Raw genomic sequence first — 18,940 nt, 5'->3', positions numbered from 1 at the left:
TTTAGAGTCTCAATGGCCGAGGCACTACATCACCAAAGCAGGAGAATAATTCCTCCTTGTAAAACTGTGTCAACTAACCTACCTCACACTCGCTCACTCTTCTAGGTGAGTGAAGCACACAAGAATAATCTGGGGAATACTGGGATAAATCATAATAATGCATTCTTGGTTGATACTCGGGTTAACAGCTTGCATCCTGTTGCTTTATGATTTTTATGGTCAACTGTACTCTACAAGACATTGCTATTTAGATTATGCAGTGAAGTATAGTTAATGCAGCTAAACCACTGGTTGGGTTCTATGTACAGCGTATTAATTTGGTACGCCCCAAATAGCGCTTTCATATAATAATCTTTGTTAATTCCTTGGATAAAAAAAAACGCACTTCTATTTAAAGAAAAACATTTAACTTTATTTCAATATTAAATAAACAAAATGAAAATCCTAAACTCACAGGGATTATTTTTTTTTTTTTTTAGAAAAATAGGATAAAGTGTGATACCTTGGACCACAAATGAACAATATATCCTGATGCGCATGAGAATAACAAATGCAACCTGATTATCGACAGACTCAGAGCCACTTGCTCAGCAGTCATAATCCCAACTATGGAACAAAACATCTACCTCCAAAGAGGAGATCTCCTTTTTATAAATCGGGCCTCTCGCACTATACTCTTATTTCTGACCATCCTAAGCTCAGGCTCTGAATCACATGATCACCTGCATTTCCAGTGCCACGTTAAACACTGATTAACTTATGACTGGGTCTTGCCTGGGAAATTAGGTGAGTCTTTCTGAAGTAAGCTAAGCACACTATCCACTACTCCACTGGACCGGGTGTGGTTCAGTTAATGGTCAGTACGTCACTCTGGATTTCATGGCTCAGCTGTGTCTGGAGGTCACTTAGCTTCTTCTTAAGGCCCGACAGGCCTGACAGAACAATGGTTTCCGGCCGCAGCGATCCGCAAGTCTCCACATTATAGTAAAATCTGAGGACAGAAATATAGAGAATCAGCATCTGAAAATGAACAATCTACGCCTCCCTTTCCTGGAAAGCTCCACCTGCTCCAGTGACTTCTAACCACCTCTCTGTACATTCCATTTACTAAGAACACTGGAGAGCTCTTGGTGTATGGTGTGAGCTTGACCAAGTTAGAGTAACACTCAGGATTACGGGATAGGAATGAACAAAAACCTACAGCAAACACCAGAAAATGTTGTGTTAGCAACAAACATTTCCAAGACGGACACATTTTCTAAACAAATGACACACATTCCTAACAAACTAAGTGCAGTTTTCTTGGAGCTCTCAATGAAAGTAATGGTGGCACATTAATTCAATTGAGGAATTCAAGGAAACCTGGCTAATCACAGACGTGACAAGGGCTCCAACCACAGCACGTACCAGAGATTTCCAACGGCATTTAACGATCCTTCAGGTACAACAGTGTGCCAGAAAAATGGACCATTACAGATCCAAACGGTTGCAACTGTAGCACTCACTTCAAATCTGGTCTACACATGAACCTCATAAAAAACACATAGTACAGCCCATACATTTTGGGCGCCATCCACTTATGAAAGCTCTCTATCAGGGAGAAATAAACTCCAAAAGAGTTTTACATGCATCCTTCAAAGGTCAGAATTACCGGCATAGCCAATGAATAATGCAACAGAAACTGTAATCGTCCAGTGAATTCTGTTAAACGCAGCTCGGTAGCAACTTCAACAGCAATTTAATGATCGAAGAGCTCTTTTGAAAGTAAACATGTTTTCATCTGTACAGCAAACTAGAATAATAGGCTCCGGCTCTTTACCTTTCTGGCTTCCCGTTGGGATCATATGGGGCTTCAGCTTCATCCTCATCTATCTCAGAGTACTCACTCTTTGGCCTGGAAGAAAATAATGGAGCAACATTTCAGACATCAAATACCATTTCACAGATCGATGACATCACTTCCATACTTTGTGGTCTCCACTGACTTATCATGCATGTAAGAATACAGTACAAACTCAGCCGCCTAGTTCGTAAGGCAAAAGACAACAATGTCTCATATCTGACGAATCCACTCTCCATCGGGAGATCTCAGAAACCACAACACCCAATATCTTTAACTTTCCAGATTCGGAAACTCCTGGGTACTGAAACAATTGTTTTAGAACTCTATCTTCTGGAGACTAGTGTACGCTATCTTAATTTTTCATGTCCAATATCAAAAGATCCTGGTTAGCTACATAAGAATATCAAATGAAATACAAGACATCTGGAAATTATACTTACTTTGAAATAACATAAAACTCTGGAAAACTAAACTACAAGGGTTAATGAACAATGATGAAGAAACCACCGGATTTCAACTTAATGGCTCTTCCGGATCTGCTTCAGGCAAGCATCACTTGTCCAACACAAGATCCTTCAAGTGATTTTTAAACCCCAATGAAAGAGAAGGATCTCTGAAAACTAGTAGTTTTAAAAAAGAGATACTGTTTTTAGATTCTGGTAGAAATAGGACAAGCCGTTGTACTTGAGGCACATAAATGTCCATAAAAGATCAATTATGCAGTGTCCATCTTATCTTTCTAGCCTCACAGGAGAAGTTTGGTGGCTAAACTAGAGATCTGATCGCAGCACACTAACCCTCAGTTCCATAGCCACTTGACAACACTTTTGCCAAGGCGGCTGGTGTTGTTCAAATGGCAAAGCCATAGCTGCCTGCAGGGGTACTTTTTTGTGCGTGCAAGAGAGATTTCTTGAGGGAGAGCCAGAAACAATTATTATTATTTTTTTTTAATTTTTATTGAAAATCAACAAACAAACAACATAGTACACTTCACAAGGCAGATAATCATTTCCGGGAAACATGAGGAGACGGGAATCAAATCCATAGCATATGCATACATTATTTCAAACATCAAATCCGGGTTGTGGGGGGGGGGGGGGGGGCAGCGAGGAAACCACTCTATATATTTAGTTAAAGTGCGAGGACCAGGAATACCATCTAGGGAGACAAAGGGAAGTCAAGGGTAGGGTCTTGAGGGGGAGTACATACATTCCCACGATACGCATTCCATTGAGACCAAATTCTGTTCCATTTCTTAGGTCTGCCCCGTGACAAGTACACCGTCTTTTCTCTGAACATGCACCAGTCCATGTTTTCCTTCCACACCGATATAGTGGGCGGTCTGTGGGAACCCCATAATTGCGCAATGTCTCTTTTCGCGATCATGTTACCGAGGATTGCCCAACAGATCTGTGCCGTGTTATAATCATTCGGTTCCCATACATTATGGAGACAGCGTCTGGCCTCAGGCAGGAGTGCAACCCCCATGACCCTTTCCATGGTGGTATGTACTCGGGACCAAAACGTAGCCACCTCAGGGCATTCCCACAGTATATGGAGGAAGGTACCACTCATACCGCACCCACGTTTACACAGACCATCCACAGAGTACCCCATTCATACCAGACGCGGACCAGTGACATACACGCGATGAAGGATCTTGAGCTGGACGAACCGAAGGCGGGCAGGGATGGCCACCTCCTTGGAGAGGATACGGCCATTTGCCAGTCCTCATCGTCCAACTCCAACCCGTCAGCAGTCCATAAGGCCCTGAGGCGCACAAGCAAGTCAACTCTATTGTTATTGAGCTTTTTATAGATCAGCGAAATTGTGCTATCAGGTACGTAGCCGTCAAGGATACGGTCCTCTAGAGGCGAGGACTCAGGGACCACCGTCTCCTTGGGGAAGACAGACAACAAGGCGTGCCGTACCTGAACATACCGAAAGAATTCCTTGTCGTCAAGCTCATATACATTCTTAAGCGCCTCAAAAGTCTTAACGTTCCCTTTGGACCAAAGATCGTCAACCTTGCATATACCTATCATGTCCCATTTATCAAAACCTTTTGTTCTCCACAAATTGCTCAAAGCATCTGAATCATACAACGGAGTTGCACGGGACAATCTATCACACCATCCCAGGGCAGCATTTGCATCACGCCACACTCGCACAGCAATTTTAGTGGGTCCAGCCAGAGTCTTATAGGGTCCCTTAGAGTATAGTGCCCTGTTGAAATTCCCACCTGGCAAAATATACTTATCCATTGCAAAAGCTGGCGTTAGACCGGGGGCATAAGTTGCATGATTGACCGCACTCAGCTGGGAGGCCCAATAATAGCGTCTGATGTCTGGGAGAGCAATGCCGCCATCGTACCATGGAAGAGTCAGCCGTCTCTGAATGCCCTCCACTTCACGAAAGTAGCCAGGAGGAATAGGATCAAAGGAGTTCTGGAGTGCGTATAAAAATCTGGGTAGCGACATCATCTTGAAGAGAGCCGCACGTCCCAAGGGTGACAGAGGCAGCCGGCGCCATCTTACAACGTCAAGTTTGAGCCGCTGAAGAGTAGCTCGAAGGTTACGGTCGTATCGAACGGCAGGATTCAAGGAAACATAAATACCCAAATACTTAAAGCCGGACGTAGCCAACTGAATCGGGAATCTACGGGGCAACGGAGGGAGCTCCCCGGCCAAAACATAGACACATGACTTGGTCCAATTGATGACAAGACCAGAGTTCTTCCCGAAGGAGGTCAGAACATCAAAAAGCACATTAAGGGGACGTGAGGTAAAGAAGGATATCATCCGCATATAGCGAGATTCGGTCCTCAAAGTCCGGAGTGCACCGAATGCCCTTCAGCGAGGGCTCCCAGCGAAGCCACTCAGCTAGCGGTTCCAAAGCGAGGGCAAAAAGCAATGGGGACAGTGGGCAGCCTGCCGAGTACCTCGCCCGAGCGTGAAAGTGCTGGAGACCCTTCCGTTAACAACTACCTGGGCCAGCGGCCAGCGGTCTTTCATACAGAAGCTTCACCCAGGCAATGAATGTCGGACCGAACCCAAACTTGGCGAGAGCAGCCCAAAGATACGGCCATTCTATGGTATCAAAAGCCATCGTGGCATCAAGGGAAGCCAAAATGGCCGGCTCAGTTAGAGTCCCAGTTCTCGCGAGAACTCCATGGAGCCTCCGCAGATTAAGGGCGGTGTTCCGGTGCGGAATAAAAACCAGATTGATCCGGATGAATCAAGTCACCGATCACCCTAATCAATCGGGTGGCCAACAGTTTAGCAAGGATTTTGGGTTCGGCATTGAGTAATGAAATGGGCCTATACGAAGCACAACGATCACGGGGTTTACCCTCCTTGTGAATTACAACTATGGTAGCCAGACGCTGATCGACGGGGAGGGCACCAGAATCAAGGGCCTCAAAAAACATGTTCCTTAAGTGAGGCGCCATTTTGTCAGGCCGTAGCTTATAGAGCTCAATGGGCAAACCGTTGGGGCCCATGGCCTTCCCCGACCGGAGGGCACGGATGGAGACTGCGACCTCGTCTACCGTGATAGGAGCATCCATTAGAGCCCTATCCTCATCAGAGAGGCAGGGCAAGGCAATATCGCGCAACAACAGCCGAGAGTCATGTTCATCCCTTTCACTGACCGAGGCATACACCATCCGAAAATGATCCACAAAACACCCAACAATACCCACTGGGTCAGAAACACGTTCACCAGTCGACCTCTCAATCACAGGTACGACTCGATTCGATAACGATCAGAAGTACCGGAGACCTCAGAGTTAAAATCCCCACCAAGAATCAGAAAACCTTCAGGCAGCCCCAATAGAAGCCGCCCGAGGTCAGCAAAGGTTGTGGCCTGTAGGCCTAGAGGGACATAGACGGTGACTACAGAAAGCGTCTTACCCTCCCATCTACCAGAGAGCGCAGCATAGCGACCCCTGTCATCGAGCCTTATCTCATCAATTTCAAGGGGAAGAGAGGACCTGATCAAAACACCCACCCCTCTGGAGCCAGAGGTGAATCCGGCATGTGCAACTAGTCGATATCCACGTCTATTCAGCGCCTGGCAAGCATTGCCAATTAAATGAGTTTCTTACAGTAGGACAGTATCAGGGGAGTGGCGTCGAAGGAACTGCAGAACAACCCCTCGTTTTATTCTGTCTCCCAAACCCTTGACATTCCAGGATAGCAGTCTCAACTCACTACCCCCCATCCCGAGAAAGGACCAGAGCCCCGCCCCCATGAAGCCCCGCAGGTGAAGGAGCTAAGCAGACAATACGATGCCATGTGAAGGAAACAAAGAAACAAACACTCCCTACCCCCACCCCCAACAAAAACCCGTTACAACACCCCCCACCCTGCACCCCTGCATTCGAACTGAAAACCACCCCAACTTGCAGTGTGCCTGTCTCCCAATCATGAAACTAGTCTACATGAAGAACCCCGGAGGTGGAAGAATCCCTTACACCCCGCCACCCTTGGACCCATCAAAAACAATAGTGAAAGAACAGTTAGCAAAACTCAGCTGACAAACGATTAAAAAGGAACACAGACGTCGGAAACCACAATGTCACTCTTGATCCGACGTGCCCCTCTCGGCGCCACCGGGGTGCTCAGATCGATCATCCCTTTTCGGCAAGGAATTAAGCCAGTCACTGACACTGTCCGGACGGTCAAAGAATAAGGTTCGCTCCTCATATTCGATCCGCAGCCGAGCCGGAAACAACATAGCGTACTTGAGGCCCAGGTCTCGCAGCCGCTTCTTCACCCCCTGAAACCCCAGTCTCTGTCTCTGGACCTGAGGAGTAAAGTCCGGATAAAAGTTCACAATGGTATTATCGAACTTCAAGGGGCCATGCTCCCGAGAGGCTTGGAGAATAGCGTCTCTATCTCGAAAATGAAAAAGCCTGGCAACAATTGGTCTCGTGGGGGCATCCGGCTTTACCTTCCCGCTCGACCGCAAAGAATTTGCCGAGTCCGGTGGGAGCTAAATGATTCAGGACCAGGTCCTCTACGAGGAGGTCGACAGCAGAGTTCTCAGGATTTTCCGGCACACCAATGAGGCGCACGTTATTGCGCCTGGCCCTGTTTTCATGCTCCTCAAGCCGACGGGCCATCAAGTTGTGTGATGATCTCAGGTTGCCGATCTCAGTCTGTGCGTCCGAAACATCATTGATCAGGCTAGAGGTCTTCAAATCCAATGCTTTCACTCTCTCATTAGTTTTGGCCATGTCCGCTCTAATCAGCGTGACATCTACGGCAACAGTGTCGATTTTAGATGCAAGAGCCTCTTATTGCTGTCCCATAGAGGCCTGCATACCTGTAATGGCACTCATGACTTCACGAAGAGAGACATCTGTAGGCGCGGTCGAATCGGCCCTGGAGTCATCAAGAATACGGCCGGTACCGCCGGGGGTTCCCATCGATTGGGTGTATCGGTCCATGACGTTGGTCTGGGTATGTCCCCCGCGGACCGGCGTCTTTGTCTTGCGCTTCTCGATTTCTGGTTTGGTGGCCATATTGGATGCTGTGCCCCGAAGGGGCCCTCTAGACCTGGTAAAAATGGCCGATCTTGGTGGGGCCAAGGAGGACAAGAAATAGGCCAAAACCGGTAAAATGTCAATAGAGCAGGAGGCCTAAACTCTCAGGAGAGGCAGAGCTCGACAACAGGGCAAAGCCACGCCGAATCCGGAATGAGTCTGGGAGAGTGTCGGCCACTCTGAGCTCAAAGTAGAAAGCGAAACCGAAAGTGGGGATGAGGCCGACTGGGGGGGATCCCCTCCGGCTGTTGTTGTTCAACTACTCCCCGGCCTGTGAAACAGCAGAGCCCCCCAGCCACGTCCGGGGCAGGCCGAAAAAGTTAAAGTCGATGTAAAAACAGCTCCCGGCGTCCAAATTCAATTTTGAAAAGGATGTTGAGATCAGCAAGAGTCCGTCTTCAAAAGCCCATAATCAGAATAAGGATATGTTAAGGATATTTGCAGAAGGGCGGCGCGGGTCTCGGGAGCCCTCGGCTCACGCGACCATCTCGGATGCCCGCGTAGCTCCTCCCTGAAACAATTTTATCACCTTTTGGTGGACCATGTGAATGCCTTTGCCATTCAAGCAACACTGCTGTACTATCTTCAAAACATGTTGACTTCACTACAAGGGGAGCATTGCCTCCAAGCATTAGCTCTACCAGCCACAATACTTCTCAGCTTCTTAACAGTGGTGCCAATCAATTTATTTTTCACAATATGCCTAAACAGTGGTGACTGTCTTTCTAACAGTGGGGAGGCTCGCACTAATACTCCAGCAGAAATAGTATCCTGACGAGAAGCTTTGTTAAGACTGCCAAACATATTGCACTTAACATTAGGAACAGTCGCTGGGTGAGATGGCATTTGATCCCAAGTAACTGGTGGCAAAAATCTTCTGCACCAGCCTGTGTAGGACAAGCAGAAGTAAAGCAGAAGCCGAAAGGACAACATATGATGGTCTGGAGAAGTTTCTTGAGGTGCATTAAAATTAAGAAGCTCCAGGTCAGTCTTCTTGCGTGCTTCCTCAGCTGAGGTGGGCACTCAGTTCACTTCCAATGTAAAATGTAGTTGTGACATCCTGGCATAACAGCAGCATGCCTGATCAATGTTTTAGTGTTGTTAACAAGCAGGTCTCATTTCTGCTGTAAGACCACTTGGATGGGTGCAAAGCAACAAGACCATAATCATCCTCACATCCCATTCGCTTTGCGAAAAATCGTCTCAATGCCTCTTCAGGGGTAGTAAGCTCTATATAAATGCAATTATAATTGCGTGTGTGAGGGGAGTATGCAGTCACTGGTTAGAGTTTTAATGCTTTCCAAACATTTCAGGATTACGATCCAAATTTAAGAATTACAAAATTTTGTGACCCACCTAGGTTTAACAGACATGAGGCGAGGTGATTTCTTGAGGCGAGGTGATTTCTTAAGGCGGGTGATTTCTTAATGTAATAGTAAACATGCTTTCAAAATGCTGTGAATTGCCAAAATAACATACTTTGTTTTGCACTCCTTTCTAACAGCAATTGTTTGTAAATGTTACGACATTGTCTATGCCCTTTGATATTTCTTTATCAGACTGTGCACAAGATGTTGATCTGCCCATAAAAGTGGCTGATGGTGAACTGTACTCCTGTACTGGAGCACTTTTCAGTCCCAGGTTCTGGCCTGTGGCTTCGGTTTACTATAATAACATGGTTTCTGAGAAATCTTGGTGTCGATACCAGTGATTTTAGCAAATTTGTTAAACCCATTCTGAATATATAAACAATGCAATGCACCATGTCAGGATTTGTGCTATATATCTACATATATATCAAGGGGCATTGTAATGTTTTATATGAGCACCAGATTACGCAAGGGCAGATTCATTTGATTTAAAAAAGGGAGGTTAGGTGATTTGCCCAGAGCCTAAGCCGGGACTCAAACTTGATCCCCAGATACAAAGTCAACAGCTCTGGCCATTAGACCACATCCATATAAAGTCATACACAAGTTGAATGATTGTCTATGATCATGCATAGTGAGCACATTTTCTGCTGAAATGGCTTTGTGAGGTAATAAAAACGTTGCAAAAAATACTGGAATGTTCACCGGGAGTCTTGCATGGGAATACTTAAGTGGGGATTCAATCGGGGCATCAAGGATAAATCAGACCTTTTTTACCAGTTTTCTTTTTATTCAATATGAACGGGATACCCTGCATTGTGCAATCAGGCTGACACATAGATTTCAACTTTTGTGCACAGCCTCCACCTACATAGTATCTAGAGGTTAACCTTACAAGGCAGCTGAAAAGAACTGCCTGAATGGATTTTTCACTTAGACTCTTACTATCTTTGGGTATTTTTTTGTTTTTGTTTTACATGAACTCTAGATATACTGGGGTGCCATCATTACCCATACTCCAAAACTTAAAACTTGCCTAATAATCTGCATAGGTCTATAAAACACATTCTGAATGTATAACAAAACCTTCCCCCTTTCTGAACGCCCTCCTGCTGCAGATGAAAATGAAGAAACCTGCTAAGGTTTATTGTTGGTAATTCCTTGTTAATGTCTCCGAAAACAGAGTTTTTTGGGTTGTTAGGGTGTTACTAACCACTACTAATGCCTCCAACATCCCTTGCATAGTTCCTTGAATTAACAGCAGCAGCTTGGTCATAGCCAGTGAGTCTGAATGCAAAAAACGATTATTTTGATCCATAGATGTCTCAACAGATTGTTTAAGTTTATCCACTGTGTTCTCATGGTAACACGTGTGACATTGAGAGGGAGTTAACTGGTAAGTTACTACGTTCTCTAAAAACAAAATCTTCTCGCAGAGAGAATGACGATGGAACTTAATTATACAAAAGAGGAAGTTTAGGTAAGAAAGACAGATATCACCCTTTCGATGAGACCACAAGAGGAGCATCCAACCAACCATTATCTCTTCTACAAAGGGAGAACGTCTGAACAGTTTAATTAAATATTCAGAAGGAACTGAGGCATGCTAAAGCCGTTTTAATACTGCTTCCCACTCAATCCCTTTGAAACATTTGTTCAAAGTTCTTAAATGATGAAGCCAGGACTGAAAAGCTCTATGCAAGCAGGCTCTGAAATGCAGATATATGTGTGGTCCACAACACTGCCATTCACTGCACCGTCTCTTTTCTTCCAAGAGGAACTTAAGAGAGGACCTATTGAGTTATGGCAAGGAGAGGGGGGCCATGTGGCTAGAACACTAGTGTTACTTCAGAGGACGTGCAGAGTCATATAACCTTTCCTGCGGTGCAAAGTATTAACTTTATTCACAAACCGCAATTTATGTGAAATCACTGGTGCAACTCATTGCATTAAAGCACCCCTAATTCTGAAAGAAGCAATGCAACTCTACTAAAGTCTCACTGCACTGCGTGCAGATGATGCTGGTCTGTATACAGTCTAGAACAGATCACCAGTTTCTTACCATAAACAACTATATGTAGGACTAATTTTTCATGAAGATCTACATGTGCTTCTGAACGAAAGTTTTCAATGAGGAGTCTTTAACCTGAAGGAGGAGGCAGATTGAAAGATTTGCACCTTAACCGTGTACAGAGCATTAAGAAATCCCTTTGATGAACAGTGCTGATCAACAATTTGTTTTTTTTCTTCTCCCATACGCACTCATCCTTTCACTCTTCCCACAGCACCACAAAAGTAAAGACCAATTTATCAGTACTTTTTAAACCTGCACTTACCATTCCTCGGGCTTTGGATATACCGTGTGTCGAAGAGCATTGTCAGGATCATATTCGAAAGCAACCCCTGCGGTTGGATTCCACTTGGCGTGCTCTTTGCCAAACCCCTTCTTAGCATAGGCTCGGAGTCGAAGTTCCTGTCCCTTACGGAGTTTTACAAGCAGAATATCTGTAAAGTGGAAGGAATCAACAATGATGAATGGGAAGGCTTCTGAAATTGTCCCACTGACTCAATGCAATGATGAGACGTAATAGGCTGTGAAAAGTTCTTAATTTGCTTCGCACACGGATCCCATCACACCACAAAGATAACCAAGCAAATGGTGCACACACTGATTAAAGACTAACATACATTCATTTGCATAGCACTCAGCATTTCTCTTACCTTCCCGCTCCAGGTACTCGTTCGGGTCACTATCTTTATTCCGAGACGTGACCTGTGTGAAATTAGTTAAAGTCATCAGGTGGGATATAAGAGCTGGACCCCATCAATTAAAACAAACAATAGCATAGCACACTAGGTCAACAGAGAAGGGGTAAATTCTGCAGTACAAACCTAGGCTCACTTTTGAAAGAAGGGCACTGAAAACATGTTTAAATAGTGAAGATAACCATAAAGGACAACTGGGTGAGGACAAGAGTTAGAACTGACCGGGATAACCCTGGGATTGTTGGAAATGAGGTCACGAGAGGTTACGTGCCGGGTCTGGTCATCAGTACACCGCACGTCCAGTGTAAACTCCACAGAACACTCCGGGCAAAACTCGTCACATATGCAATCCTGAGGGAAAAATGAGAAGATGGGTGCAAATGAAACCGTGACTTGCGTGAATACCTTGACAGGTCAACAGCTAAAGCAAAATCTGACCCAACTCAGATATTCTGTTAGGTAACTATATCTAGTCTAGAGAAAATCTGACATCCTAGCGCTATAATATAACAAAAAAGAATTTTGCACAGGATTACTCTAATAGGTATATCAAGGAAACAGTAATAATATCATGAATAACCGAAACCCAAGTCTCTAACTACCTGAATTGAACTTGTTCTAATAGGGAAGTAAAAATAAAGTGCTTTAGTTTAGTATACTAAAGCAAACATATGGAAATTTGTGAAGTGGATTAAGCAACACATCAAATTCTTCTTTCCATCCAGTAATTACTGTGAATCTCAGGAGTGAAGTTGCTTCAATAGATCATACAGTGACCTCAAGATCAGCTCAAAGAAAACTTTAAAGGAGCGAACATTCCAACTACACTAACTGTGGCAAAATGGAGACTTGCACGGGACTTCTAAAAAATCTTCCAGCTAAGACAAGCAAAAAAAGAAACCCTGTTCAAGTGTGAAATTAACATTCGAGTGACAGAAAGGTAAAAGTTGGCCTAGAGCAAAAGGCAATTGTGACTTCCCAAGTTAATTTTCCGACCTCACTTTGTAAAAGGAGAATTACTCACTTCATAAAACTGGGACTTGTGGAATCTTTCTATGTGGGTACACATACATGTTGTATAGAAAGGAGTAAGCAAATGTGAATGCCTCGTTAAGGATGCAACCTCACTTTGCAACAAGGGAATTATTCACAACGTACAACTGGAGCTACTAGAATCTTTATATATGATGTGAGTGCACACCCAAACACATTCTATAGAAAGGAGAAAAAGTGTGACTTTCTAGTTAATGTTGCAATCTCATTTCACAAAAAGTTGTTCAGAACATAAAATTGAGGCTACTGGAATTTTGCAGCAATGCATGACAATTATGCATTAGGGTTCGTTAAACTGTTGTGCAAAGGAAAATTAAAGCATGCATCGTATAGGTAGTTGAAAACAAGGTGCGTGGCATGGATTGCAAATATCTAGCCATTATGTCATTTTAACTTACTGATATAGCAGAAAGAAAAAAATAATATATATATATATATATATATATATATATATATATATATATATATATATATATATATATATATATATATATATACACACACACACAGACACATACATTTTATTTTATTTATTTATTTATTTAGAAAGTTTTATATAGCGCGAACAAGATCTTTGCAGATATCAGAGCGCTTTACAGGACACGGGGGTGATAGAGTAATAGAATGTAATAGTTGAGGTAATAGTTGAGGTAGTTAGGTACAAGGTGCATAGTTACATAGGTAGGTAAAAAAAAAAAACAAGAGGTAGGTCACAGGTGAGGTAGTGTCTGTACAAGGTGCATAGTCAAACAGTTGCGCCAATAATATAAAAGTACAAAAATAAGCATATACTTTTTTAAGCGTGCTTAAACTGTTTTTCTGGAGATAACATAAAGGTGGGCATAGTTGAGGTAGGTGAGTGCAGGATGTATAGTCACACAGGTACATCAGTAGTACAAGAGTAGGGATATTTGAGGTGGTGTAGGTACAGTGTGCAAAGTCAGACAGGTGCGTCAACAATATAACAATATACAAAGAGGGAACGTATACAATCAAATAAGTCATAATACAAGTAGTACAAGTAGACCAAGGGGTCAGGCAGGTATTACGGAGCGGATTCATGAGAAATACAGAATAATAGATCATGTGTATTTAGCTATGAGGATCGCTTTTACTTCTTTCTTAAACAGTTTGTTGGAGGAGATGAGCCTGGTTTCAGGAGGGAGTGAGTTCCAGATCCTGGGTGCCATTCCTGAAAAGGAGCGTTTATAGGTTTTTTCCTTCCGGAATCTTCGAGGCTTCAGTAGAAGATTGCTTGTGCTTCTAGTAGTTCTAGAGCCACCCGAAATTGTCAGCTTTTGAGTGAGGTAGGCGGGTGAGTTCATGTGTACAGCCTTGTGAGTCATACAGGCGATTTTCAGATGTATTCTGGCTTCAAAAGGTAGCCAGTTCAGGGATTTAAAGTCAGGGGAAATATGCGAGTGTTTTTTTGATCCAGTGATGAGTCTCGCTGCAGCGTTACATACATACATACATACATACATACACACACACAATACATATATACCTATATCACTGAAATAAGCAAAGTTTTATGTGACGTTATAGTTAGGTGATGAAACCTGTTAAAAACTAATGTTTGTAAGCACCCCCCCCCCAAAGAAAACAATGCAATTGTCCAGTTACAGTTTAGTAAACGGACTATAACTTGTGCCCCCATTCACACCTCATATTACATCACTCATGACAAGTTAAATTACACCACCGATATATTTTAAAATTACATCAATGATGACATCATCAATCTAATGCTCCTACAATTCCTTTTTAAACCCCTAAATCATTTTAGAAAATAAAGTATGCAGTAAAGATCCCACATATAAAAAAAAAGTGTATTTGAGACAATTCTGATTCACTATGGTAAGATTTATATGGTGCAAATTTTAACTACCAATAAACTTTTAACTGCAAACAGTACTTCATTTAAACAAGGTACAGTCTTTGGGTCTAGATGTAACTCACAGAATACCATCCAGTATGAAAAGGGTACAGCAAACTATCACATTCATTGGAATGATGTCTTCAATGACGTCATCAGGGATGTACTTTAACATGTCATGAGTGGTTTAATACGGGCAGTCATAAGCAGTGCATGGTGGGAGCGCAAGTTATAAATAGTTCGCTGAACTATTAATGGAGAATTTCAGTGTTTTTTTGGGTTTATTAAAATTAGTTTTTAACCCATTACAACATCTAACTATATGGCTATTTCAGAGAGAGAGAGAGAGAGAGAGATATACAAAATATATATAACAATGACATACAACTTGTTTTCAATAACATAATACAATGAATAGTGAATGTATAGATCTTTTTTAATGAACGGGAAGATCATATTACCCAACTACAACGTCTCTTTAACTTGTGTTTTTTCAGAGAATTTCTAGTTTAAAAAAATAAATCATATTCAGCCAACACCACAACTGTGCAAGGCCTTCGGCCATGTACAGTGTGGGTCTGGCTCAGGCCCGCCCTCCACACCCACAAGTGGCCAACCCACAGCAGCCTGTCCACCGGGGTCAGCTTGCTTTGTTCTCCACTAGCGTGCCCCTGGCCTCTGTGGTCATAAGGTACCCACTGTTCCCCCGGCCCCATGTTCTCCATGTGGGTGCCCCTTTCACCCTTCCTGTGTAGTCCAGTGTGCAGCGCATGCCTGCCTGTCATGAATGGTCAGCTTGCTGCTCCTGCCTGCTCCCTTCAGCCTTTGCAGTCAGCTTGCTGCCCCTGCCGGCCTGCCCTATGTGGTCAGCTTGTTGCCTCAGTCATTACATGAAAGAAAGGATCTCTGCATGTTTCAACACAATTTGGCACCCCATTTTTTTAAACCGGCTTACATAACATTGATCCTAATATCTTTTGGCAACCATTAACTGCTTCTTGGTGTATTCAAATTCGAAGTACAATTCTGCTTTTATTCAAGTCTACGATTAACATTATAGAGCATTGCCCTAAGCATTAAAGCAGTTTGTGGGAAGATTGATGGTGTGACTATGTATTATAAGGGATAAAATACCCTTCACTGTATACTGAAAGCATATAGCAATTCCCCCTGGTTTTTGTGACTTTATAAAGGAACTCAGCCTTTGCTGATTTGCAATATCCTAATAAGTGTGAGTGCTTTTTAAAATGTTCAAACAAAAATCAATTATTTTCATTTTTTTTTACTTACCCTGGAGTACTGCATCTTATCCACAATATCATCACTGGTGAGAGGGATTAGGCCTGAGGGTAAATGAAAAATGTTTAGTGATACTGGGAAGCAGAAAAGAGTCAACATGATATCAACCACCCAAACAAAGACCATAATCTCACAGAAAAAAAAAAAAAGAATAAGCCTGGAGAAATTACAGGCTTCTCACAGATCCAAATAACTGGAAATACTCAGAACCAAAAGATGTATGTGCCACATTGCTAAAACAATATGTGAGCCTCAGGGTTAGGGTTATGAGGGCTCCTCAACAAAGGAAGTCAATCTCTGCATGAGAGGATCATGTACTGCCAGAGTCAATCAATCAATCAATAAACTTTATTTGGTTTTTGTTTGGAAAACCATAAAAGTTGTACAAATACAATACATAAAAACAATTTATACATTAATACAGAATTTAAAAGAAAAGGCCCAGTACCACACGATAAATCAGCTAAAAACATATCTAAATAAACAGATTTTACATATCCATACAAGTCGTCGATTTTACAGATTCTTTTAAAAACCCTACTATAAAGAAAATACAATAATTTATTTATAAAGCTTTATATAGTGCGGACTAGACCCGATGAGGGTATCAGAGCGCTTTACAAAAGTTACTTCAAAAGGAAAGTTGAGTGCTAGTCACATAGAAATCAGAATCTAACATGAGATCGTCCTTCAACAATTGGAGATACACAAGGGCTGGTCTGACTGGTCTAAAATTCATCCTTTTTAGGTTTTGCCTGGCGTCCACTGCGCAGCAGTGTTCGCGCTGGCGAAATCTTATGTTAGACAGTACGGGGCTTTGTCCCGCCTCTCTCTTCCATTGGCTAGCTCCATAAATGAAGGCTAGCCATTGGAAGAGAGATCTATCCGTCATTGCCAGAGCAGATTTGTGGGCGTTCCGGCGATTTTTACTCATCCCGCCCCTTTAACAACGTCATGCGGCGGTGGGCGGATGTTATATATTTTTTTGTCTCTGCATGTTTTTGCCATTTTGGAGGTGTCTTTTGCAGGGGTGGGCGGCGCACTGAGGCCGCTGGCCGATGTCGGACGAGCTGCAGACGGCAGGAGTCACCGCAGCAGTGTGGTGTCGGTTGCGAGCTGCAGACGGCAGGAGTCACCGTAGCAGTGTGTTGCCGGTTGCTTTTGTAATTTGTTCACTTGTTATGTGGCCGCCAGAGGACGCCCTGCCCTGACTATCCCCGCGATCCCGGGCTCCCGACCCACATATCTCCGCTTCCTGCTTGGCAGAGCCGCCGCTCACATGCTGCTGAGCGGAGCCCCGGCGCCCGCTCCTCCGTGCCCGCCTCCCCGCAGAGCCCCGCGGCCCTGCTGGGGCCCCCGCAGGCCCACAGCACGGGACAGCAATGCATTGCCGGCATGGCCCGCTTGCTCAAGGAGCACCTGGGCTTCAAGAGCAGCGCCAAACCCGTGCCCCCGGCGCCGCACCGTCCGGACTACCGACAGACGCTCCCGGGGGGGGGGGGGGGAGCCCGCGAGCCCGCCTGCGCCGTCACCCCCGCCCCGCAGCTGGACATCGTCAGCGCCTACAAGCTGCAGAAGGAGCGGGACTTTGAGGACCCTTACAGCAGCGCTCCGGGGGGGTGCGCCGACCCATTCGCCCCCGGGGGGCCCCGGATGGCAGGTTCCTGTCCCCCAACCGCCGGCTCATTAAAGTGGAGGTGGAGAAGGCGCCCCCCCCCGGTGTCCCCGGGGGCCCCCTCACCTGGCCCCGCAGCAGCCAACAAGTCGACCCCGACGTCGCCATCACCGGAGCCGGCCAAGCAGGACAAGGTGAGCCTGGGCAGGTAGAGATCCGAGGGCAGGAGGGGGCAGTAAGTGGTGAGAGACCTACACTGTGCGAGTGCCACTTCATAACAACTACACACATACTTCGGAGCGGCAGGTAACCCCTACAGAGGGGGTAGTAATACTACCTGTGGGGCAGGGAGGTCACCCCTACAGCAGTCTTCGGGGCACGCCAGCCATATAGCTTGAAGAGGGGTAACGACCCGGATCCGCACTGAGGGTGGGAACAACAGCCCGATCGAGGGGGGCAGGCTTAGGAGCCCCAGACCAAGGGAGCGGGCACATTGATGCCAGCTAGAACATGTTGAAGGGATAAACTCCGTGCCCAGGGGCATTACTCCCAGCCATAAGCTAAGGACTGAAATGTTTTCGACTGGTCCTACAGTAGGAGCAGTGCCCCCTGCCTTGTGCCGTAGGTGAGGTACCCCCATACTAATGCAGAGCTGGGCTGCCAGCCCCTGGATGGGGCATTAGTAATGCCTGGATAGTGGCCGAATGCCAGGAGCTTCCTGGTGTGCCTTTAGTGTAGGTGATCGCTGCATAGTGAGTAGTGGCATTGTGCCCGACTTTGTGTACTGTGACCCCAGTCCCACAAACCCTTTTTGCCGTACCGCCCATGAATCGAGATTAGCTTCCCTTCCTGGAAGGTGACACGTTCTAAAGGTCGGGGATGCCGTTTAAATTCCCCACTCGCAGCTTCATCCGGACATAGAGCATTTCCCGAGCAGCGGCGTGTGAGCACCCCTCTTCCGCGCAAACACACTTCGCTGTTGCTCCAAGAATGTGTCTCTTTGTAACACTGCTTTCATTTACTTTCATTATCTGCTCGTGTCTGTGTGTAGTCCCTGGGTCAAGAGATGCCTGTCCGTAGCGCAGTGCCAGTGGGCACCCATTATGCGGCGACAACTCACGTTTCTAAGTGGCTATGGTACATGCCTACAATACCAGTGCCTTGATGTGATCTGTTATGTAGCCGAAGCCTCGAGATGGCAATACTGGCACTTTCACCTCAATGTAGCACTGACTGCGGCTGGGACACTAATCACACAGACAGATCTTTTATGAAATCTGGCACCCAGCCATGCCCAGTGGACACCAATCTATCGTTTTTTAAAGACCTTCAAATTTGACACATTGGTTTTCAAATTTTTTCCACTGGCGGAAGATGAGCTTGGGCTCACTTTGGGGACACTAAACTTGTGAAATGGATCCAATTTGCTATATTCGAATATAATGACAAAACAAGCATTTACAATGCAATGGTTTTGCCTTTGGAAAAGTTTGAGCTATTGACATTGTAAATGACAAAATTTGTATTTATGTGTTGGTTTTGAAAATAGATAAATAAATGGCAT

General features: G+C 44.8%; 1 protein-coding gene across 1 annotated transcript in view; it reads right to left on the bottom strand.

Annotated features, from left to right (window-relative positions):
* Positions 1-390: 390 nt before the first annotated feature.
* Positions 391-18,940, bottom strand: part of POLR2C (RNA polymerase II subunit C) — an 89,736-nt gene continuing 71,186 nt past the window's right edge. Inside the window, exons 4-9 of the mRNA XM_078668773.1 lie at positions 15,753-15,805; positions 11,753-11,881; positions 11,486-11,537; positions 11,101-11,269; positions 1,820-1,894; positions 391-991 (exon numbers count right to left, since the gene is read on the bottom strand). Coding sequence (XP_078524899.1) covers positions 847-991; positions 1,820-1,894; positions 11,101-11,269; positions 11,486-11,537; positions 11,753-11,881; positions 15,753-15,805 — 623 coding nt within the window. The 3' untranslated portion in view covers positions 391-846. The remainder of the gene's footprint in view (positions 992-1,819; positions 1,895-11,100; positions 11,270-11,485; positions 11,538-11,752; positions 11,882-15,752; positions 15,806-18,940) is intronic.

The sequence above is a fragment of the Lissotriton helveticus genome, chromosome 12 (genome assembly GCF_964261635.1).
Source record: "Lissotriton helveticus chromosome 12, aLisHel1.1, whole genome shotgun sequence".
In the NCBI taxonomy this organism is placed as follows: domain Eukaryota; kingdom Metazoa; phylum Chordata; class Amphibia; order Caudata; family Salamandridae; genus Lissotriton; species Lissotriton helveticus.
This window is presented reverse-complemented; position numbering and strand designations above follow the sequence as displayed.